Source organism: Phaenicophaeus curvirostris, chromosome 10 (assembly GCF_032191515.1).
Source record: "Phaenicophaeus curvirostris isolate KB17595 chromosome 10, BPBGC_Pcur_1.0, whole genome shotgun sequence".
NCBI lineage: Eukaryota > Metazoa > Chordata > Aves > Cuculiformes > Cuculidae > Phaenicophaeus > Phaenicophaeus curvirostris.
In genome coordinates, this window is record NC_091401.1 from 25,912,110 (window position 1) to 25,936,701 (window position 24,592).

Genomic DNA, 24,592 nt, shown 5'->3' on the forward strand with positions numbered 1-24,592 from the left:
CCCGAAAGCATACAATTAAAATGACTTTTATTAGTGTCTCCAGGGAATCTTACCCTTAGCAAGATTTGCAACTAAATAAACACTACCATCACCAAAAAAAAAAAAAAAAACCAAATTAAAAAACCCCAAACCAAGCCACCAACTGGAAAAAATTCATCTCTTAAACAAAATCACCTCCGACCAGAACACAAATACCCAGGAAAAAGGATGCTCGGTGTTATCTGGCAACTCTGAATTCACTGGAAAATCAAGTGAAGGTAGAGAGCAGAGCCATATCTCACCCATTCTGAGATCTGAGAAGTCCCAGACAACATACAGCGCGTTTCGTTTGAGTAATGAACGAGTACGTTAAGATTACAAAGTCTACACGTGGTCGATAACGCAGGTTAGTGACGGCAAGCGAGTTTCACTTTGGGTAGGTCAGAGGACCTGTGTCCTGAGCAAATAAAGAGTTCCAGTAACAGCACACACAGAGATCAAACACGGGCTGCAGCGGAGCTTTACCCTCAATAACCGTGCACGCACGGCTGCCGGGGCCGATTCCAGACACACGTTTCTTCATCCCCATAGTACCACAAGAGAGCTCAACCCCCCAGCTGAACCCACACTGAGAAGCCACCACGCTCACACAATTCCTACGGCTGAAAGAGGAAAACCGAGCAGTGGAAGGGTGGGAAGCAGCCCTGTGGAAGGGTGGGAAGCCCTCCCTTCATGGCGTTGCTGCTCCAACAGCTGCTGGAGGCACAGGCAGGAGAGCCAACCTGGCAGTCCCGGTGGTTCTCCACACCAGAAAAACACAGCACTAAAACCTGTAGGTCAACTAGAAATGTGGGTACCTCTAGGTGTCCCCTCAGCCTTCCCGAGATGGGGCTGAGAGCACACGTGAGGGAACACATTTGGAGACGTGAGAGCGTTGGGAAGAGGAGACAGTCACTCACTCGTCACCAACAAGGGATGGTTCCCCGAGGCTTTCATCTGCTCCCACCACAGCTCCTCAAAAGCTTTCTTCTCAAAGCGAGAGCGCACGGGATACTCAACAGAGATCTTCAGATTTTTCCTAAGTACCCTCCCCATTTTATCACGCGATTCCCATCAGGGTTTTGACTGCTTGGGGTCTGCAAAGGTCCCAGGTGGCTGGCCGACTCCAGACCTGCCAGCACGCTACACAACACCTCGTAAAGAAAATTGCTCAGGAAAAACAGGAATCAGTTCCGGACACTGGGATGTGGCAGCGTCAATGCTCTAACATGAAAACAAAACACACTGCTGAAGAGTGGTGAGGCACGTGGCCCTGAAAAGTGGCGGCTGTCCCATCCTTGGAGGGGTTCAAGGCCAGGTTGGATGGGGCTTGGAGCAGCCTGGGCCAGTGGGATGTGTCCCTGCTCATGGCCCACAGCTTTCTGGCTATAATAAAAACCCTACTTAGAAACTAGATTTTCTCCTCTTTTGTGGCTATCTGGGAAACGACAGATAAAACAACAGAGCTACGGATGTAGGTATTTCCTCAGAAGCCTTGAAACCCAGAAAAGACCAGAAAGAAAGCACCGACGCAGCCAGGAGCAGGGGCAGCAGAACCCAAGGCTCATGAAGCCTGCGAGGTCACCACGCTGCGGCCACCTGGTGAGGGACAGGGGCTGGTGGGGGCTGAGCAGCATCGCCTTTCTGCAAGCATCCCAAAACCAGGTCACAGGGAATCAGATGATCTGAAAATTAAGCATTCCTGGTGATTCCCATAATTAAATCTCCTTCCAAACTGCTCCGTGCCTGGGTGGGAGCTGCCCCCGTCCTCACCTGCGGGTTCACACCTCGCTCTAAGCTAAACAACCGAGATCCCAGTCATCCTCTTCCTTTAGAAAACAAAAGGGACAATCCATTAAGACTCTAATTATTGTTTTTTTACATCCCCAAGATTTAAAATTGCCAATAAAAGGTCTGCATAGTTGCAAAATACAAGAAGAAATAGACTGAAAACATCTTTTTGATCTGACTGCAGTGCAAGACAATATACTGGTAGCCCTCCTCTCAGGGTTGCCAAGCCTGTTAACTGAAAGCCCAGGCAGCTCTTCCTCAAGATCTTTTGCAAACCTAAAGAATGCGGTTGGATTTATTCCCATATTAACCCACCTAACGCATTTAGAGAAAATGCGTGTGACCGAGGCACAAAACAGAGGCAGACATGGTTATGTGTAAATTGCTGGATGCTGATTCTTTTTTAAAAGATCAAAGAAATGACAATTAAATCTCTATCCACACATTTATCCCTGACTCTATGCCCTCTAAGAGAATTTGCAGGCAGAAGCCTTTTTTTTCTATTTTCCAAGTTAGATGATGCAGTTGGCTGTGGGAAGAAAATCAGACAAACTGCCTAAAAACACCTTTCAAGGTACAACTGAACATCCCTTTGGGCACAACTGAAGAGCTCTTCCACGTGTCTACTTAGAAACGGCACCTCACGCACCCCCGACATCACCCCCACGGGCCGGAATGAAGTCGCCAAGACTAGAACGTGCGTTTAACAGAAGAAAAAAATAAACTTAACGTGTAATACTGAGAAACAAAAGAGTAATCAAGCTGTTGTACGTTCTCGTAGGTCCAAACCAACACTTTTGAGTTCTGTGGCCCCAGCAAAGGGGCAGGTTTCTCATGGGAGACCAGCGATTCCACTCCAACACAGTCACCGTGACAGAAAAGCAAGTGAAGAACAATCACACCTTGGTAACAACTCACTCAACTAGAGGACACGGGTAACTAAAGGAGTAAAACCTCCCTGTGTTCTATTGTAGTGCGAGAGGAATGCCCTTGAGGTTCTAGTTATCAGAACTGAGAGAAAAACCAGTATTTTTAACACGTTTGGGAAAAGAACAAAGGTATTCTAATGATAAGACCACATTTAGAAAACTGATATGAATAATATCAAGCATAAAGTCCTGCTTCTGACCACAAGATACTCATTTTGAAAATGTGGATTGTCTGAGCACGGCACTCTCTGCAAAGGATGGAAACCTGGGCAGCAGCGAGCCCCAAAACCGAGTGGTGGCAGATGATGTTTCCATCACAAGGTTTCATCACCCATCACGCGTTTCACATCCGTGCTCATACAAAAGCAAAATACCCTGAAAAACACGATAACAAACTGAAGCTTGGAATTCCACACGCCAAAACATCCCACTGGCAAACAGGAAGGGCATTTCACAACTTTTACTGTCTCACCTCAATAAATCTTGCTAAATTAGATGTGAGCAGTTCCATAACTGTCTTTTCAATCGTACAGGCTTTCAAACTCACAGGCTACGTCTCACAGAAAAGCCACCAGACTCAAACTGACTGCTCCCAACATTCACTCCTCCCAACAGCTCCGTTCTCGGAAAGGCTACGGTGTTTTTCTGAATGCGGCTCACATTTTAAAGAGAAAGTTAAAGCTCTCCCCAGGTTCGCTACTGCCTGCCTTCCACAGATAAAGGACACTTGGAGGAATGAATTCCTAAGCATTTTTACACTGAGTGATTGAATAAAGAACAGAAGGTGGTACTGAACGCCGCGGGGATTAAGTGCTTTCACAGTCTGTGCGCGTATCTCCAAACCACCACGGAGCAGAAGGGTGCTGGTTTGTTGTTGGGCTGTTGAAGGCATTCTGAAGTCACAAAACATCAGGATCGTCTTGTCTTCATGAGAAGTTTTGGTGCGTGCTGTTTTCATTGGATTTTGTACACATTCCCTCTTCAAAACTTATCACTTCCCTCTTTGACCTCATCGCTCTCTGCAGCTCCCTGAAAGGGGGTTGTGGTGAGGTGGGCACTGGGCTCTTCTCCCAAGTGACAGGTGATAGGATGAGAGGAAATAGCCTCAAGTTGCACCAGGGCAGGTTCAGACTGGACATCAGGAACATTTTCTTCACAAAAAGGGTTCTCAGGTCCTGGCAGAGGCTGCCCAGGAGGTGGTGGAGTCCCCATCCCTGGAGGGGTTTCACAGATGGGTGGATATGGTGCTCAGGGATCTGGTTTAGTGGTAGACAGGCACGGTTGGACTTGATGATCTCAAAGGTCTTATCCAACCAAAAGATTCCGTAATTGCCACACAGTTTGCTTCTCCTTCCAAGTACGGCGCAGACAGGTTGCACAGGTTAGTATTTTAAAACTTGCCTTCAGAGATGATTTGAAGATTGTCCATTTTTTAACAACAACAACAAAAAAAAGCCCAAGTGAGGACTCCCAGTGCAGAAAACCAGCGAATTTACTGAACGTGGCTGCTTGATAACAGCATGTGCATAAGTGGCTGTTGCCTTTGGCTGCTGGAGAAACAGCACCTTACATCAGACTCTTATAGATGTATTTATAGCCAAAACCTCCTTCAATATACAGTACTTCATGATGTACCCTGTGGAGAAGGACGTTGGATGATAAGAAGCTTGACATGAGCTGGCAACATGTGCTCGCAGCCCAGAAACCAGCCACGTCCTGGGCTGCATCAAAAGCAGTGAGACCAGAACTGAGGGAGGGGATTACGCCCCTCTGCTCTGCTCTCATGAGACCCCACCTGGAGCCCTGGGTCCAGTTCTGGAATCCCCAACATAAGAAGGAGATGGAACCGCTGGAACAGGTTCAGAGGAGGCCACGGAGATGATCTGAGGGCTGGAGCACCTCTGCTAGGAAGGCAGGCTGAGACAGTTGGGGTTGTTCAGCCTGGAGAAGAGAAGGCACCAGGGAGACCTTAGAGAAGCTTCCAGCGCTGAAAGGGGCTCCAGGGAAGCTGGAGAACAACCTGATCCAGTGGGAGGTGTCCCTGCCCATGGCAGGGCAGTGGAACTGGATAGGCTTTAAGGTGCCTTCCAACCCAAATCATTCTATGATTCTATGTCTACAAGAGCCAGCGGATGATCCTTAACTTCTCTGAAATCAGTGGTATTTTCCTAAATGCAGTATTTTGCAATAATCATAGCCTATTAAAGCACATTCTGGATGCAGTGAGATGCGAAGAGTGCAGCACCAAAGCCAGGATGCTTTGAGGGAAACTGAAGAGGCACGTGGCAAAAATAACCAACTACATTACGTGATTCAAAATCCAGCCACCGGATTAGAGTTCTCTTCCATAGTGACTGATATTGCACCCTTTTGACTTCTAAGCCTGAAGAGCACAGAGGGACCCATCACAAAAATCAAGACTCAATCAGTTGACATCTGCCTTCTCGGCCCAGTCTTCTTGCGTGAGATTCTTGATGTTGTTCTGAAAGTCAAAAGCAAAGTTATCGCTGCTGGCTTGAGCAAAAGCGTTACTAAAGAAATGGTTTACATCCAGTGGCGCAGCAGTTTCAGAGTCCCAGGTGTCTGTGTCTGTGCTGCTGGAGTCTTCCGTGGTGGTAGGTGGGTAACTCAACTGCTCCAACTGGTCAACGATGTCCGTGAATTGGAAGGCTGAGCTGGACTCGGAGCGGACCGAGTAGGTGGGGAAGTTCACCATGGAACTGGCCTCGGAATGGTTGGCGGAGCTGTATGTGTGTAGGGAGGACGTACCGTTCAGCGGCAAATTATTGAGGGAGCTGCTCTCGGAGCGGTTGTTGATGAGCGAACTCGTTTCAGACGGGCTCAGGAGACTTTGCATTCTGCTCGCTTGCGCCTTCACCTCAAACAGGTCCGAGGTGGCCGACGGTCTCTCATTGCCATTGAAATCACTCCCATCTTCAAATTCAAACTCATCTTCCACGTTCATATCTACGGCTTCGGTGGAATACCTGTCCGGGCTCGACTGCGAGGAGACCGGGTTTTGCTGAAGGGCATCTGTGGTTAAGCCAGGCGGGTCTGAGATACGCTTAGACAGATCAGAGCCCTTCAACTCTAACCCACTGTAGACGTACGAGAACGCCTCAGAGCCCCCAGCGAAAAAGGACATTTCTGCTGGGTCATCATCAATAAATTCCTCCGACACCTGTAACTGGGAATTGGTCAAGGGGAAAAGAGGGGCGCCCCGACTGCCGCGCTGACGCTCTTGTTCAGCAACAAAACCACCTGCGGTGAAGTCATCTGCATCATTGTCATTTCTACAAACAGCAGCCCTGCTCTCCTTCCAACTCTTCTCTACATCTACATCTAAAGCACGAGCACTCGCAACAACAGGACACACAGGGTCACAGTTTCCTCCAACACTACCAAACCCAACACCTTGGAGCACGGGAGATCCGGGCTGCTGCATCAGTTTCCTCCCCGCTTCTTCTGGTGGCGCCGCAGTGGATTTTTCTGGAATCCTTGTGTATGGTGCTCGGGGGTCCAAAGAGGGAGGGCTGGTTTCTGCAAAGATGGGCAGGACAGGAGTCGGAGCGGCCGATGAGTGAACCAAGTGGAAGGGGGCAGCTGCTGAGGCAGGAGACCCTGGGGCTCTCAAGCCCTCAGTGAGCAGGACGCTCTACGAGGGGAAAAAAAATAGAAAGACAACAGATAAAATGATTTTTATCGTATATAAAAACCAAATACAACATCCAGTTCCTGACGCAGAAAGAATACGTGCTTCAGAAGAGCTCACTTCACAGCAAACAAAACACGGCATAAAGAAACAGATCCAGCAGCCCCAGGCAAGATCCTTCTCCTGAATTCTGATACCTGGATGGAAAATTAAATCCACGTATTTTACAGCCTCTGCCGAAAGAGCATCCACAAGGGAAAGCAATAGAAAACAACAGCAACAGAACCCTGCAATGCTTCCTTAACCTCTCGTGTGTAAAGCACGTGCCTTCAGTGAAACTCTTGTTTCTTGCCCCTGGTAGTAGAAGGCACCTACACAAAGAACTCGGGGCTTCTATAGAAAGCAGTTAGATGGCACTTGCAGACAAACTAACTCTCTGAAATAACAACACGCTGGAGAGCACGACATCTTTTCAGTTCTGCAGAACTCTGAGCAGTATTACTCACTTCACACTCCGCCAGCTACGACTATAAAAACTGACACTCCCTTCAAAGACAAGAAAAACCGCGCGGCAGGGACAGAGGTCAGAATGAAAGCAGCTCCACACAGACAGGTGACTCGCGTCACCTTCTCTTCACTGTCACCGTCCCCGCCTGTGGCACTGACCTGCTTTGGCACATCGGTGTTGGAAGCACGTGTGGACGCTCTGATTTTGCTGTGCCTCCTGCGGAACAGAGAGCATCCTGTGAGCAGCCAAGACGTGGCTCAACCTTCTCCCTTCCTGCTCGGCTATTTCCATTCTAGCAGGCAACAGAAACCCCTCCAGCGGTACTTTATCACGATTGGTAATAACTAATTCAAGATTTATAAACTTACGAGAGTTATAAGTTAACACAGGAGTACGAAACATACAGGGAATAGAATACAGCAAAACCTGATCATCCACACCCCGGGAGGACTGGAGAGCAACTTGGGGCAGAAGACCAGGCTAAACAGCACTTAATTTAACACCTTCCTTTGTCATACATATAAACATCTACAAATGAATGGCTTCAAAAGCTCATCTGTAACCATTTTAAAATCAGCTTACAATTTATGGCATCAAAAATTCATTGTTACACCCCAAAAGGTGCCAACTTGCATCCCATTCGTGCTTAGATTCATTCCATGTCAATAATTTGCTAGAAAATCAATTTTTCGTATAGAAAAGGAGCTCAACTGGAGTCCAAGACATTAAAAATATTTATTAATTAATGCAAACTTTGAACATTTCCTATTCAGTTCCTATAATCTCTCAGATGAAAGCTTCCCACACAGAAATGATGAGATGTCACACTTCACAGTCAAGGAAGTAAATGACAATTTTATATTGAAAACACACATTCATTCCTTCTTTTTTTCTTTATCTGTTTACAAATACAGGAGTATTTACAGTCACTGTTTCAGACTTGCAGAACCAAAGTTCTACTACTTTAGACTAGACATAAGGAAGAATTTCTTCACCACGAGGGTGGGGAGGCCCTGGAGCAGCCTGGGCCAGCAGGAGGTGTCCTTGCCCATGGTCAGGGGTGGAACTGGATGGGCTTTGAGGTCCCTTCCATCCCAACCCATTCTATTTTATCACAAAATTATTAATTTATTAACTTCAGCTCAGCTCCCTGAAACAGGAGGCAGCCCCACAGTAACGGAGAAGTCAGCCAACGACCACGCCTCCACACTGCCGTTAGGGAGAAGGGCACGGTGAAAGTCCCACCTATATTCCATATTAAAGAATTATTTGTACTTGCCTTTCATATGGGGTTTTCTTCATCCCGCTGTCCTTAATATAGTCCACCAGTTGCTTCTGTGTCCGTCCGCTGTGAACCCACAAAAGCAGAAACGTTACAAAGTGCAGCGGATGAGACTTTGAGATGGAACGACTTTAGAACACTCTGTCCTTTTGATCTCATTTTCTAAAATAAAAGGAACTTTAATAAAACCGTTCTGGTTTCTCCCTACCTGTATCGGAAGGACGACCCTCTGGTGAAGAACACGGCTTTAGCCTTTGGCTTTGGCTGATCAAACAGCCTAAAGAACGTGTGATATTCCACACAGATCTTCCAGAAGTTTTTACACTCATCCCTACTTCCCAAAAGAAACTCCAGCGTATCTTGATACGGGCCCTGGGAACGAAACATAAAAGTTAAGCAGCAAATAAAATGGCAGTGGAGGAGGAAAGAAGTGTACGCATACATGCCAACAACTCTGCATGAACAAAACTTACATAATTAAGATAATGAACCTTCCAGTGGGAGGTGTCCCTGCCCATGGCAGCAGGATTGGAACTGGATGGGCTTTAAAGTCCCTTCCAACCCAAACCATTCCATGAATCTATGATAACCTCAGCTGTCTATCCCTTCCCAAGGTGTGACAGGTTATTCTCATGAGAATCAGGGCATGCTCAATCATATGGGCAGTCCATATTCCACAAGTTCCTGGAGGAACCAGTCCTGGAAAACCATCACCATTCGTATCATCAGTGTTCTTTAAGAAGCTACAACCAGAAGCACGCCCAGAGATTTACTGTTTCTGAGGATTTATTATTCCGAGGCCGCACCTTGAATCCTGGATTCAGTTTTGGGCCCCTCACTCCAAAAAGGACATTGAGGGGCTGGAGCGTGTCCAGAGAAGGGAACAGAGCTGGGGAAGGGGCTGGAGAACAAGGGTTCTGAGAGGCAGCTGAGGGACCTGGGGCTGTTTAGCCTGGGGAAAAGGAGGCTGAGGGGAGACTACGTCAAGGATTAGCTGAGGCTGATATACACAACCTAAAAACCCAAGACAATAAACACGTGGCAAGAAAGGGAAGATTTTGACTTGAGTGATGAAGCCAAGCCCACCCCACTGAAGAGGCTTTATAAAATTACAAACACTGAGCAGCCTGTCATTACAGTTAAACTTACACAGACCTCTGGGTGGAGTTTAATAAGGAATCTTTTCCTCTTGAAGCTTAGTTTGCGGACCTTTGACCAGTTGAAGGTATTGATTTTCGTGTTACCCTGCAGTAAAACGATAAGAGTTAAAAGTTGGCACAAGTTTCAGGAGTCAGAGCAGCAAAAACCTGGCAGGCACACAGACACGTGCACTGCGCACACCTCCACCTCCCAACTCATTCTGTTGGAGCTTCATTCCTGGTGATGATATTCCCTGGAACAAGATGATCTTTAAGGTCCCTTCCAGCCCAGACTATTCTAGATTCTCTGATTCTATAATTCTGTGTAACAAAATTCCAGGATTACAGACCCGTTCCAGGGTTGTACCACACAAACTGATGATTTTCTCTGAACCCATAGGTAACTTTCAAACACAACAAAAAAACCTTCTACTTCCATGTCACTGTTGGGTTTGATGCTCTTCTCTGTGCACCAAGGGCAAACTGCACTAAACAATATTCTGGGGGCTGAAAAGGTGCTCCCTTGACCACAACAACGTGCTAAGGTTTCAAACCATCTGCCAGACACAAAGTTAACATGAGAAACTGGTTCCCTAGATGTGCCAGTGGATAGAGACACCCCAGCCCGCTCTCCCACCTCACCTGGAACACCAGCACACCCATGTGGGAAACGGCCAGGTTAATTTTGGTGCCCTCCCGGTCAGATGCGAGGTGAAATCTGATGCCGTACATCTCCAGTTTCCGAGCAATTTCAAGCACTTGAAAGTCCGACTCAGCAGGAGTTTGACCCCTGTAGTTGGGAAGAGAAGGAAACACAGTTTTAAGAACAACCTGATTCTACAACGTTGCCAGCAGCCTTCTCTTCTCCAGGCTGAACAACCCCAACTCTCAGCCTGTCCCCATAGTAGAGATGCTCCAGCCCTTGGATCATCTCCATGACTTCCTCTGGATCCGTTCCAACAGTTCCATCTCCTTCTTGTGTTGGGGATTCCAGAACTAGTTCAGAGCTTTCCCAGTTTAGAAACGAGAAAGTTGAATAAATCAGAATTCAGTCCCCAGTGCTCCTTCTTCGGCTTGCTTGTGCACATATTAACCAGGTAAAGAGTGGGAGATGACAGAGCTGCACAGCCAACAAGGCAGAAACAACACAAATAGAGCAGCCAAACGCTCACAGCAGGGTGGTGTTGGGACCACAGCGGTTACACCAGCAATCTCCAGTACAGTGCATTCCTCCATCCTTTAGCTGCGTGAGTTCCTCGCTGCCGAGGAATCCAGGAGGTTTTAAATGGTTTTTGAAGCATCATCTGCTGTTGCAATGACTTTGGCAAAGGAATAAGATGTGCAGCCCCTCCATCCTGGTGCGCACCAGGTCTGAGCAAGCACCGTGGAAGCTCTCAGAGATGCTGGCATGCAACCCTCACAGCGTCAGTTATCATTTATGTCTTTTGCTGGAGACAAACAACTGACATTTTGTTTTCTAGCATGACAAAAAAGCCCTGTATGTTCTTTTTTCCTTCCTTTCCCCTGTTTTTTCTCCACGAGGGGGAGTTCACTGGATTACAGGGCGCATTCTGGCTTGCTCTCCGGAACAGGAGGGGTGGCTGTGGACTCTGGGTTGGTTCCTCAGCAGAGCCAGCGCGGAGCAGAGCGAGTCCAGGGAGCAGGAGAGGTGCAGGGCCTGAACTGCCTCTTGCTCAGGACAGAGAAGGTGGTGCAGAGCTCTGTGCCACCAACACCCCAAAACAGGGACCACCCAAGATGTGTGATCTCACAAGCCTTGAGGTGCCTGGTGAAGCACGGGCACTCGTATTAATCAGACTTCTTCCCTGCGAGGCAGAATTGGTCGTTATCAGTCAGGGGTCCCAACGTGGGGTCAGGAGGGACACAAGCAGCACAGACGCTGCCGGGCGTTAGGAGCAGTCAGGCTGTCTCAGCCACAGCTGTACAGAATGACCCTCGATCCCTACGGAAAAGGATGAGGAATAACAGATATTACGTTACTTCTGAGGAAGTGCTGCATGAACCACTTCTGCAAAGCACTGACTGAGTTGCTCCTGCAACGTGGATGTCTGGTAGGATAAATGCAGTGGTGGAGAGAAAGCACGGGAGGTAGGAATGGATTGGAATTCTGTTTACAACCAACTGGTGCTGAAAGCACACCGGATTCCTGCACACGCAGTCAAAGACAAATCTTAAAAATCTTATTTTCCAAGAAATGGCCTTCCCTCCTTAAATCTGTCTTTCATTAAACTAGATGGTTGCATGATTTATTTTCGGGGACTATGTAGTGCCAAGCACAACACTGGCACTAAATAAATTCTCCTGCTACTCGGACTTGCCTTTCTAGGCAGCTTCCTTAAAAACACCTCCTTGGGATTACCTACAGTCACAGAATCACAGAATGGTTTGGGGTGGAAGGGACCTCAAAGCCCATCCAGCTTCAACTCCTGCCATAAGCAGGGACACCTCCCGCTGGATCCCCTTATAAAAAGACCCTCCCCAGCTTTCCTGTGGACCCTTCAGGTATTTGAAGGCCAGTCTAAGGTCTCCCCGGAGCCTTCTCTTCTCCAGGCTGAACAACCCCAACTCTCTCAGCCTGTCCTCACAGCAGAGGTGCTCCAGCCTTTGGATCATCTCCGTGGCCTCCTCTGGACCCATTCCAACAGTTCCATCTCCTCCTTATGTGAGGGATTCCAGAGCTGGACCCAGGGCTCCGGGTGGGGTCTCACAAAGGAGGAGTCATGCTGCAGATTAGACAACTATTTTTGCTGCTTACAGATTTCTTTTAAACATAAATTGAGAATGTTCAAGTGAATTACAATTACACTTTAACTGGTCTGAAACAGGGATGATGACAATTCATATTAACTGCATGTGGGAACGGCCTCTAAAATTCCAAGTGCAATGACGAAACTTCTTTAGCATGTTAACATTTTAAAAATGGAAGCTGTTACAAGAAACAAAGCTTCTTTGATTCTTAGTGAAATGCTTCTTAGCCTGAAACACATACATACACAGAAACACACTGAGAAAGTGAGCCTGAATGCACACACATCTGACGATAGGATTTCAACAGTTTTCTATCGTCTTATTCATTGCAGAGGGAAAAGAAAATAATCTGAAGCATTACAACAGGAAATCCAAAAATTTCTTTTGCCAGCTGGAGAAAGCGGCGATTCAGAGAAGCTCCCAACTTTACAAGTTCAGTGCTTAGTTCCAACCTTATCCAAACATCAGTCCCAGGCTGGATGGGGCTTGGAGCCCCTGATCCAGTGGGAGGTGTCCCTGCCCAGGGCAGGGGTGGGACTGGATGGGCTTTGAGGTCCCTTCCAACCCAACCCATTCTGTGATTCTGTGACCGTGTATGTGTAACGGGGTTGTGGAGAACAACCACAGAGGAAAAAAACTCCCATCACAAAAGGAAAAAGACATGCCAGCCTACATCAGTGTAGCTACAGGTCTGTCAGTGCCACCATCACACGTTCCAATTATGTTTGAGAGCTTCAACACACAAAGCAGATTTCTTCTCCACTCCCTGAAATGAGCAATGCTGGAAGAAGCAGGTTTACAGCATCTTTATGTGTTCCCAGCATTTCTTCCACGTCAAAACCAGCTGCAGTACCACGGCTCCTTTTTATTAAACAGATACATAACCAAAAAGGTAGATAATGACTATTAATTTTGGGCGCAGCTTGCTGAGTTACACTTTGAGCCCTGTGTGTAGCTCCCACCCACACTAATTCCTGCTGTAATTCTTCTGAACAGAGCGGCATTAAGCATGAAAGCGATGCTTTGTGTTTTAAAGAGGATGCTGAGGGTGCTGGAGGTTGAGGAGAAGGGCTGGAAGGGGAGGTAAACAAAAATTAGGCTAGAATGGCAGCTCAAAAATTGGAGCTCTCTGGTACCAACAATTCTTCATAAGCAGCCTGGGGTTACTGGTGCAGAACCAAGCCGCGTTCTATCAGATGTGATCCAAAGCACAATAAAACTCAAAGAAAAAGCCAAATCAATCCCTTGGAGGTGTTTTCACGCACACAACCTGCCTGCACCGACCACCGGAGAAGCCTGGATGGGGAAAGCCGCAGCGACGCCGCGCAGCCCACGCTGCCCCACAAATGAGTACGGAGGAGAAGCTGTTCCAGAGTAATCACCCTCCAACGTTTACGGCACTAAGCTGCGCAGACCGGCCTGGAAACAACCCTGGCTAATTCCGTCCATCCATTTAAGCCGATAAAGCTACTTAGTCCTCCCCGCTCCATGTACAGCAGGCGATCGTTACGAGCTGCTGCCAGCGCAACAGGCTGGAGCATCATGTTTCCTTCCACACACCCGTCAGACAAACAGAATCAAACAAGGGGTTGAGTTGGAAGGGACTTTAAATCCATCCAGTTTCAACCCCCTCACCACACTGACAGTGTGTTACAATATTCAGGTGGCGATGGGGTGAGCGAGCCCAAATCCATGCTGTTAGGTGATTTACGGAGCATTTAATACCAGGGGTTAATGTAGAATTTTAAAGACAAACTACCGAAATGCTGCATGTGTAGAAATTGCTGAGTCTATGCAGCAACCTAAAGTTACTGGTTTTCTAATCTAAAAACTATTTATGAGCATCCTGCTTTCAAAAAGAACTGAAATGATGGACAACCAGGCTAACGAGTTCTGAAAGGGCATGAGGGATAAGAGTAAACACAAACACACACCTATCAAATCTGCACGTTCTTTCCTGACTTCTGAATGCATTCACAAAAAAAACCCTCAGAGTCACCTGAAGGCAAGCAAATTGTATTGGGTTTAATTCTAGACCCACACTCACCCCGCAGAAAGGATTGTACTCGCAGGAAGGCAGCAGGCACTGCATTCTGAGTGCCTGGGGTGCCAGGATTTAACTGCACCACCACTAACACTCCACCTTCAAAACAGAAATCTTTTTTTTTTTTCTATAAACTATAGAAATAAAATAAGTAAAATTCATTCGGGCTCTTCCTGAAGCAACTAAGTAATGTGCCAAACCCACAACTCGGCCTGTTTACTGTCACTGTATTTGCAAAGTTAAGTATAAAAAAATGTATTTGTGAAAGTAAAAGAAAGTGTTTGTAAAAGTGGAAGAAACAAATTAAAGGGGATTTAGGATAATATTCTCTGCCCATGGCTGGGGGGTTGGAACTGGGTGATCTTTAAGGCCCCTTCCAACTCAAACTATTCCGTGATTCTATGATAATACAAGCTTTCAAGTCCCATCTTCCTGAATACAACCTTCTCAACCTATTTTCTCTTCTTTCGATACAGAATGGATTGGATAAACAGATTCTGTTTTATTTGGCTTTATGTTCTACCAGTTCTAACAGCTGGCAGGAGTCCTGTGCAGCTCCAGCCAGAGAAAACCTGATTGATGCTCCTGGCTTGATCGGGCACAGAACCCCCTGTATGCTGGGAGATGAGTAAGAGTGTCCAAAGCAAAGCGAGGGCTGCAAAGAAGGAAAACAGAGGCAGAAGGAAGAAGCTCCAGTGAGCTGGAGATGAGCCATTCTACCAGAAATGGGCTTCCCTGCCTGGAGGCACTGTTTGTATGGTCTCCGTCAAAGCAAGAGAAGAGAATACCAGTCTGCTAAAAGGAAGTGGGGAACAATAAAAGCAACAGAAGGAAATAAAAATTTAAAATAAAACCACAAAAGTAAAAATATGATGTATAAGGATGGTCAGAGAGAGAGCATTTTGTCCATTTAACTGTGCTCAGATCGCCACAAAGGAGATGAATGCATGAGGTCTGTGCTCCCGCAAGACTCAGGAAGCAAGGAACCTTTTCTTGATAACCTTCCTCTCACTTCTTCCTGACAGGCAAATCCACAAACTTTCCTCCCCACAAAGAATGATTGGAAGTAACTTGCTTGAAAGAAAAGTTCACACCTAATTAACAGAGGTCACTGGTGCTTGCCCTCTGCCAAGCAAGGCCACCCTAGGGGTATACATTAGGGATATACATTAATCCTCACTTACACGTGCATCCTGTGGAACTCCAGAATCTTCCCTTCAATCCTTCCCTGGTTTGGCAAATACTGGTTTGTTTTAAGGTGTTCTCGATCCTCTGATTCATCAAAATCCCCTATCTCAGCTATTACAGAAAACAAACCAAGGTTAGAACAAGAAGAAACAATGGGAAAGGCACAATGACAGAAAACATAGGGTACAGAATTACAAAGACCCCCCTCAGCCAGAATGGATTTTCCTTTTAACAGCTTCAAATTTGTGCTTCTGCTTTGTATCCAGCTTCATGGCACAAACCCCTCACATTTATCCCAAGCAGACTTCCCAGGGATTATAGCAGTAATTGAACATCACGTGGGAAATTGAGGCTTCGCAACAATTAAAGAGGTGAGACTTAGAATCATAGAATCGGAGAATAACCAGGTTGGAAGAGACCCACTGGATCATTGAGTCCAACCATTCCCATCAAACACTAACCCATGTCCCTCAGCACCTCGTCCACCCGTCCCTTAAACCCCTCCAGGGAAGGGGACTCAACCCCCTCCCTGGGCAGCCTCGGACAGGGACCAATCACCCTTTCTGTGAAAAATTTTTTCCTCATGTCCAGCCTGAACCTCCCCTGGTGGAGCTTGAGGCCATTCCCTCTCGTCCTGTCCCCTGTCCCTTGGCAGAAGAGCCCAGCTCCCTCCTCTCCACAACCTCCTTTCAGGTAGTTATAGAAAGCAATGAGACTTGTACCACTGTGAGGCGGTCTGAACATTTCTTCCCTACAAATCCCTCCAACCAAACCAGCATATTCCGATTTAGTTTTTCTAAATATACATAAAACAGTGATGGACAAATCTATTCATGAAGAGGGTAAATTCAATTGAAGGCATTGTCCAAAAGGAAATACACAGCAAGAAGTGAAAGCAGTGTTATCATAGAATAGTTTGGTTGTTTTGTAGCATCAAGGCCACGTCCACAGCTCGGGTTATGGATCTGGGACAACGGCAACGCTCGGAATGCTTTCCTGCCTGAACCCATTCAAGTTGTTCATTCAACAGGTTCAACTTAAAGGCCTACAAGAAAGTCAGGGAGGGACTGTCCACAAAGGCTTGGAGTGATAGGATGAGGGGGAATGGGTATAAACTGGAGAGGGGCAGATTTAGACTGGACAGAAGGAGGAATTTCTTCACCATGAGAGTGATGAGGCCCTGGCCCAGGCTACCCAGAGCAGGGGTGGCTGCCCAGTCCCTGGAGGGGTTCCAGGCCAGGTTGGATGGGGCTTGGAGCCCCTGATCCAGTGGGAGGTGTCCCTGCCCATGGCAGGGAGTGCAACTGGATGATCTTTAAGGTCCCTTCCAACACAAACTATTCTATGATTTCATGATTTTTAGGTCTTTAGGTGCCTACAGACAGAGTGAGCAACAACACAGAGGGCTTCCACATCAATCACTTCCCATTTCCACTTCCACTCCCAGCAAGGAGGGAAGCTGCTGACAGCCCCACTGCCAAACTCATCCTGGCTCGTTTCTCACTTGATTTCAGCCCAGTCTCTATAACATGGATCTCCCCCAGCCACAGGGAAGCTAAGGAATGAAGCCAAGGAAGCGGGGCGGCAGCCAGGAGCAGCTGTCTGGAAGATGAGTGCCAGGGATGTGGATCACAGAGCCAGGGAAAACAGACAACACGCAAGGGCTTTGGTTTCGTAGTCTCCATGCAGCCCCAGCTCTCTTGTACATCAGCACCGGCCGCTCTGCCCCGCAGCAGCCCTGACGATAATCCCAGCATCCAGAACCAACAGCTTTACTGCTTGTTCAGGAGGAAACACCATGAGATGGAAAATGCTTTCAGTGACCCGCAGCCCCCCCAGGCTCATACTCACACTGCAGGAGGTGGGAGACCAGAAGCGCGGCTGTGTTGTCGCTGCAGGTCAGCCGCTCCTCCGCCAAGTCCCTCTTGATCTGCAGCGCAAAGAGGTACCTGGGAGGGAGTGACACGCACCGGGGTTACAAGACTGACAGGGACACCGGAAAGGACGGAGAAACGATGGTGCAGCATCTATAAACCCAGCAGCTCCTGGTGCTTCCCTTCTCCAAACCCCATGGAACACAGGAGCCTCGCTACCACAGATGGTCAGGTCAACCCTCAAGTTGCACCAGGGCAGGTTCAGATTGGACATCAGGAACAATTTCTTCATGGAAAGGTTTCGCAGGCCCCAGCAGAGGCTGCGCAGGGAGGTGGTGGAGCCCCCATCTCTAGAGGTTTTTTTAAAGATTAACAGATGGGTGGATGAGGTGCTCAGGGATCCGGGTTAGTAGTGGACAGAGACAGTTGGACTCCATGATCTCAAAGGTCTTTTCCAACCAAACGATTCTGTGATTGTATGAACCTAAACCACCTCTGCCTAATCCAGCACAATTCACCAGCACAATTGAACACACAGGGATTCAGAAACAGAAGGAAAACCATGTTTTTAACAGGTTTCCTTTGTGGAGTGACACAGCAGCCATAATTTTTACCTAGAAAGAACCTTAACGAACACTTCAAGCGATTTTATCTGTCACAACAAGGATGGGAGGACATCTATGACTCAAATAGCTCATTAGGAAAAAGAACAAGCCTTTCTTCTAGCACTCAGTTCACCTCCTCAGTTCCAGGACTCTCATGTTGCAGCCTACAAAGAGTGTGAGAAACTGAACGTCCTTTTCTGATACTGCTACACTCATTTAACTATGTCCCAAATCGGTTGCTAAAGAGGAAGAGATTTCAGTTTTCTAGAAGTAGCAACCTGCCTGCAAAACATACAAGGGCAGAAGAAAACACGGCAACTTGACAGTGTGTGGGTAAGGACTGATTTAGGGACTTGATCTGATTTTTATGTATTTTTATGTATGTAATGCTAGCAACTCCTTTGTGCTTTCCTTTCAACTCATTACCACAAGCCTTTAACCTGCCAGAGCAATCAATGCCCTTTACTGAATTACATAAGATATCACATTCTTGAGGCAAAAGATAACAGAATTCCACTAAAAAATACTCCATAAGTAGATGGAAACAGTAAAACATGTTTTCTAGTTGTAGAATACAAGTGTGGACTTTGGAAGTTTAAACGATACATCATCTACTAAAACATACACTGATTATTTTCATAAAATCATGGAATAGGTTGGGTTGGAAGGGACCTCAAAGCCTCAAAGGACCGCAGAGCCTGACCCTGCACTGTGTTTTCTTTTAAAACGTAGTTTTCCTGCTAATGTTCACCACCACGTGTCTGCTAACAACGTGCTGCTAACGAGCAGCGCTCTTTGGCTCCCCTGCAGCATGAGTTTTGTTTGGGAAGAGATGCAATGCCCTCCATACTCTTACCTGCCTTTTCTTCCAGCAGGCAACGCAAACCCCATTCCTCCCAAAATACTTTACCTGGTGTATTCCTCTTGCAACTGGCCCGGGTCAGGAGGGAAAAACTTCACAGCCAGACGAAGCGTTGTAGTCTTTGGTCCTAGGAGAAAAGTCAGGCACGTCACAAAACGCTTTTCTTCTTCAGGAGCACACGCGCATTGTATTTTCTGACATGCAGACACCCCGCACGGGACGTTCAACCAGCTTGAGGCCCGTGGGTACAGGCTGCGAGCACCAACAGGATGGAGCAGATGGATTCCAGAGGCCCTACCCGTGCTGCTCCCCTGCAATCCGAATGCTGTCAAGATAGTTTCATGCAACAAGGCAGCTCTAATGCCCTGAAGTACCTCCTTGATTGCGTACAAAGGCATCCCAGGTGACCTAGTGAGGCTTTCCCAAACGGGAGGAGGGCACAGAGACATCCCACAAGCTCTCCCACCACCAGAGCTGGTGATGAGCTGAATCCATGGGTCTGGCCAGACCCAGCTGGCTTCTTGCCTGCTCCTGGCAGCTCCATAAATACCCACGTCCTCTAAAGTACATGGATTTCTTCTGTCTGATTCCCACAGGCCAGATGTTCCTCCTCTCATTCACCCTCTCGTCTGCTAAAGGGGGAGAACCAACCAGAGCAGCTTCCAGCCTCCAATGCCAACACCACCAAAGTTCTGGTGAACCAAACCCCCTAAAATCCTCATCCTGATTACAATGGAATATCCAGAAGCAAAAGGAAGCTGGAAATAACACCTTATAAGGATACATGAAACTCACATTTGGCCAAAGCCAGAGCCACGCTATGGATTTTGTAGTTCTCGAGATGCACCACAGGAGGAAAATCAAATTTTACATCACATTTCTGAAAATATTTAGAGTTTTCTGAAGACCTTCTCAAGGCTAAGGAGAGACCTGCCTGTTACCCACACCAATTAACAGGAAGCATTGCCGTGGGAGCAATTTTGGCAGCATTCTGAGCATGACTAACATTAAATGACAATAAACACTAAAAATTAAAGACATAACGATGCCTCAGGGGTCTGTCCCGTGACCAGTGCTCTTTAATATTTCCCTTGATGGTACAGACAGCGAGACAGAGGGCACCCTCAGCATGGTTGCAGATGACCCCAAGCTGAGAGGTGCAGTTGTCACACCAGAAGGATGGGATGGCATCCAGAGGGACCTGGACAGGCTAGAGAAGTTGGGCTGTGCCTTGTTAAACCTCATGAGGTTTTAAAGGCCCTTGGAAAAAGCCCCTCCCCGGCTCTCCTGGAGCTACTTTCAGCACTGGAAGCTGCTCTAAGGTCTCCCCACAGCCTTCTCTTCTCCAGGTGGAACAATTCCAACTCTCTCAACCTGTCAGATGCCACCTCCACCCACACAACAGCTCCAAGAAGCTGGAGCGTTCCATTTTCTTCCCATCATAAGAAAACACAACTCACAGAAACTCACAAGCAGCTGATGTCACGTTTCACTTAACACCAGCTGATCCAATCCATCTCAATCTTTATCAGTGCGAAAGAATCCCACCTTCAGGAAGCTTCCATTCCACCCACAACCATGGAATTCCACACATGGAGTACATCGGGTTTGCGTGCTCCAACAGGAACCACCACCACCACCCTCACCAAGTACAATTTTCAGGGAAGCCCAACCAGTAAATCAAGCAGCAATTGTGAAAGCAACCCACATAAAGCAGATGCAAATTAAGAAAAACTTCCTTTTGTAAAACTACTTACTCCGTACTTGTTTAATGACCGGTTTCATAGGTTCCAGCCAAATCTGAAAGAAAAAAAACATTCCAAACTGACATTCCTATTTGAATACAATATGAAAACATCTGAAGTGAATTCAAATCAAGCAGGAATTTATTAGCATGCATTTCTCCCTTACTGCAGTAATGCAGCAATTCCTTTGCGTTAAAAAAGCGTGTCCTTACCTGTTTGAAATGACATTTATCATGTACGCATGGAAAAAAACACGGAGCTGGGCTTAAAGCTCATCTGGAGAGATGGGACATGTCAGCCAAAGGTGACAGAAACCACGCTGACATGGCTGGAGCCAGGCTAGAGCTTCACAAAATCAAGGAATGGGTTGGGTTGGAAGGAACCTCAAAGTTCCACCAGTTCCATCCAGTTCCACCCCTGCCATGGGCAGGGACACCTCCCACTGGATCAGGGGCTCCAAGCCCCATCCAACCTGGCCTTGAACTCCTCCAGGGATGGAGCAGCCACACCTTCCCTGGGCAACCTGGGCCAGGGCCTCACTGCCCTCATTATGAAGAATTTCTCCCCAATGTCTCATCTAACTCTTCCCCCTTCCAATTTAAAGCCATTCCTCCTCACCTTCTCACTCCAGGCCCTGGGAAAAAGTCCCTCCCCAGCTTTCTTGGCACTCAGGGATCTGCTTTAGTAGTGGACAGGTACGGTTGGACTCGATGATCTCAAAGGTCTTTTCCAACCAAGTGATTCTATGATTTTATGATGATGACCTTGCAGGTCTGTACATCTGCAGGGGTTTATGTTTATTGTAAAGAGGTTCATAATGATTCCTCAGGTAAGTTAACTGAAGTCTCAATTAAATGAAGATAAATCTGAACACTATGAGAATTACCCACTGCAATATGATTTTACAAGTGCTCCACAAAGGACACTTGGAGTTGACGTTCCTTCTTTCAGAGGAAAGGAGGATTATAGCAACATCCCTGAAGGTGGAAACACCAGTGGCTGATTAATTGCTTTAAACATGTTTGGAGATTTCCCAAGAAGTAGAATCTGATTCCTCCCCTCTGCTTTATCTAGTTGTCGTTCTGATGAGTGAAGTAGATTGACACGAATCAAAGGGTCAATCCTACAGAAAGCTCCCGTAGGCTTTGGAACTTCTGACACGCAAGCAACTTCGTTCACCCACTCTTTTTATTACATCGCATTTGTTAGGGAATCGTACATACCCAGTGTGACTGGATGTTCTGGAACTCAATCCCGAAGTAGTCCGATTCGATCAAGTTCAGATGCTTGTAAACTTCTGTCAGTAACGTCTGGCCGTAATATTTTGACTAAGGAAGTAAAAATACAGAAACACTGTGAGATGAAGCTGAGTGAGCCAATAGAAAATCAGAAAAAAAAATACAGCAGTTTTAGAAACTGTAGAAAAACACCTGGAAAATCTTTCATGTTGCTTTTGTAACCATAACAGGCAAGCATCCAATACACAGACACAGCTCCATCTGGATGGGAGACACAGGAGACAAGCAACACAAGCTGGAATAGAAGCGATCATAGAATAGAACCAGAGACTAGAATCATGGAATGGTTTGTGGTGGAAGGGACCTTAAAGCCCATCCAGTCCCACCCCTGCCATGGGCAGGGACACCTCCCACTGGATCAGGGGCTCCAAGCCCCATCCAACCTGGCCTGGAACCCCTCCAGGGATGGGGCAGCCACCCCTGCTCTGGGCAGCCTGGGCCAGGGCCTCCCCACCCTCAGTGTGAAGAAATTCTTCCTAATGTCTAAGCTAAATCTTTCCCCTTCCAATTTAAGCCATTTCCCCTCATCCTCTCACTCCAGGCCCTTGTAAAAGACCCCTCCCCAGCTTTCCTGGAGCCCCTTTCAGCACTGGAAGCAGCTCTAAGGTCTCCCTGGAGCCTCCTCTTCTCCACGCTGAACAACCCCAGCTCTCTCCTCCTGTCCTCACAGCAGAGGTGTCATTTATAACCACGAGTTAAGAAAAACCTCATTCTAAACTGAATCTCATTTCTCAGCACTTCCTTCAAAGCAACAGCAGTAACTGTAATAACACCACATTATTAAAAGACCACTATTTGTTTCAAAATAAATACTCAAGACAACACCATCTTTTATGATTGCTGTGGAAAACCCTGGTCAGAGCTGTTTCATCCTCAGATCGTGTGTTAAATTTGGAGGTTGTCAAAAATGAAAGCCATACAGCCGGCAGCTCCACATCACCGTTTCAGCTGCATAAAAGCAGCACAAAGCAAGTTCTTTTAAGCAATTATTTAATTACTGTAGTTTTGACGTCAGAACAAGAAGCTGCATGACTGCAGAAAGGTCCTGGTTTCAGTACAAACTCACACCACGGCATACTTTCCATTCCAAACGTCTCAATTGCTCTTTATACGCTGCCAAGACGATGACTGCTGCTATTACTGAATTATTCCACGTTATTCCATCTCCCCCTCTGCTTCGCTCTGAGAGACCCCACCTGGAGCCCTGGGTCCAGTTCAGGAGTCCACAATATAAGGAGGAGATGGAGCTGTTGGAGCGAGTCCAGAGGAGGCCACCGAGATGATCCGAGGGCTGGAGCAGCTCCTGTATCAGGACAGGCTGAGAGAGCTGGGGTTGTTCAGTCTGGAGAAGAGAAGGCTGTGGGGAGACCTTAGAGCAGCTTCCAGTGTTGAAAGGGGCTCCAGGAAAGCTGGGGAGGGACTTTTTCCAAGGACATGGAATGACAGGATGAGGGGGGATGGCTTTAAATTGGAATGGGGAAGATTCAGATTAGACTGGGTAACCTGTGCCAGTGCCTCATCACCTCATCATGAAGTCTTTCTTCCTCATGTCTTGTCTAAACCTTCCCCCTTCCAACTAGAGCTGCTGTCTGAAGGAGGTGGCTGTGTTTACACTCAGTAAACATGCTCAACATCCACACTTTTTAGGACAGAGGAGTAAAATGTAAGTAAAAAAACCCAACAAGTCAGAAGGGCGTTATTTTTGTTTTACCATCCCAGCCGCTTTTGCCCTTCTCTCAAACATCTTCCCCCACAGCCTCAGGGCAGCTCCTCCCTCGGCCACAGCGTTCAAGCTCCGCAGACAGAAACCCAACTGTGGATTTTCCGCAGACCGCAGTTCAGCATTACCAAAACGGGTTCTTCCCCGGTAACTCCCAGACACGTCTGCCAGAACGTCTTAACTCTCTGCTTCCACAGCTTCCAACTTAAAACCCAACCAAACCTGGTATTTCCATAATGAGCAGGATCCTCGGATTCAAAAATGGACAAACTGCCCTGGCTCAGACTTTCCAAAAATGAAATCCACTCTTGGCAGCAGTTATGCTGAGGGGGAATATCAGCCCAAAGGCCAAGTGTTTGGAAAAAACAGAGTTTCAGAGCGTTCTGAAGCAACGTTATGGAACGGCAACTAGTGCAGTCAGAGCCAGAGGAGCTGCTGGTCCCAGCTTCAGCAACGCCGGCTGCCCTGGGGCTTGTGTTCCAGGAGTCAGGATGATCGGACCCTCCGGCAAGGAGAGGGAGATGTTTGTACCTGACACCCCTGTGGACATGGGGCCACCACGGAGCAGCTCGCCGGCAGCCACAGGAAGAGCAAGTAGAATGGATTTCGATGGAGACCCTTTCACCAGTCATGGGTTTTCCTTTCTGTCCTCATTTTTGGGGCGCTTCAGTGCTTTTCCTAACAACAGGGTTTGTCTCTTGGCCCATCCCAAGCGTGGCAACCAGCATCCAACCATGGCTGGGACACCGGATTTGTCATTTCCTTTCAGAGCCAGAAGTACACAAACACTTCAGTGAGTTTACAGCTCTGTTTATCCCCAGCCCCTTCGTCATCTCTTAGATCTCTGTCCAAAGGCAGCATGATACAGAAAAAAATGCCTTCACAGCTCCCTATTAACCAATATCATTAAATGTCCCGTATAAACAAGAGCTGCGTTTATGAACATAGAGAATACATTTAAGTCGCACCTATTAGAAAGGCGGAAATAATATTGGACAGCGAGGAACATCATCCGTTAACTTCTTGATTTCATGGCAAAACCAAGAAGATGTGACAGCTCCGTATCTAGTTTTTAATCCACAAATTGGAAAAGGATGACCATCTTCTTTTACAGGACTTTATTAGCTTCTTTAATTTTGATTGTATCAATTAACTTGGATTTTAGGAA

At 47.2% G+C, this 24,592-nt stretch overlaps 1 protein-coding gene across 1 annotated transcript in view; it reads right to left on the minus strand.

Moving 5' to 3' along the window:
• Positions 1-24,592, minus strand: part of FARP2 (FERM, ARH/RhoGEF and pleckstrin domain protein 2) — a 55,424-nt gene that overhangs the window by 17,858 nt on the left and 12,974 nt on the right. Inside the window, exons 3-13 of the mRNA XM_069865306.1 lie at positions 21,630-21,734; positions 20,419-20,461; positions 18,710-18,788; positions 17,172-17,269; positions 15,317-15,431; positions 9,962-10,109; positions 9,336-9,425; positions 8,389-8,552; positions 8,178-8,246; positions 7,057-7,114; positions 6,153-6,393 (exon numbers count right to left, since the gene is read on the minus strand). Coding sequence (XP_069721407.1) covers positions 6,153-6,393; positions 7,057-7,114; positions 8,178-8,246; positions 8,389-8,552; positions 9,336-9,425; positions 9,962-10,109; positions 15,317-15,431; positions 17,172-17,269; positions 18,710-18,788; positions 20,419-20,461; positions 21,630-21,734 — 1,210 coding nt within the window. The remainder of the gene's footprint in view (positions 1-6,152; positions 6,394-7,056; positions 7,115-8,177; positions 8,247-8,388; positions 8,553-9,335; positions 9,426-9,961; positions 10,110-15,316; positions 15,432-17,171; positions 17,270-18,709; positions 18,789-20,418; positions 20,462-21,629; positions 21,735-24,592) is intronic.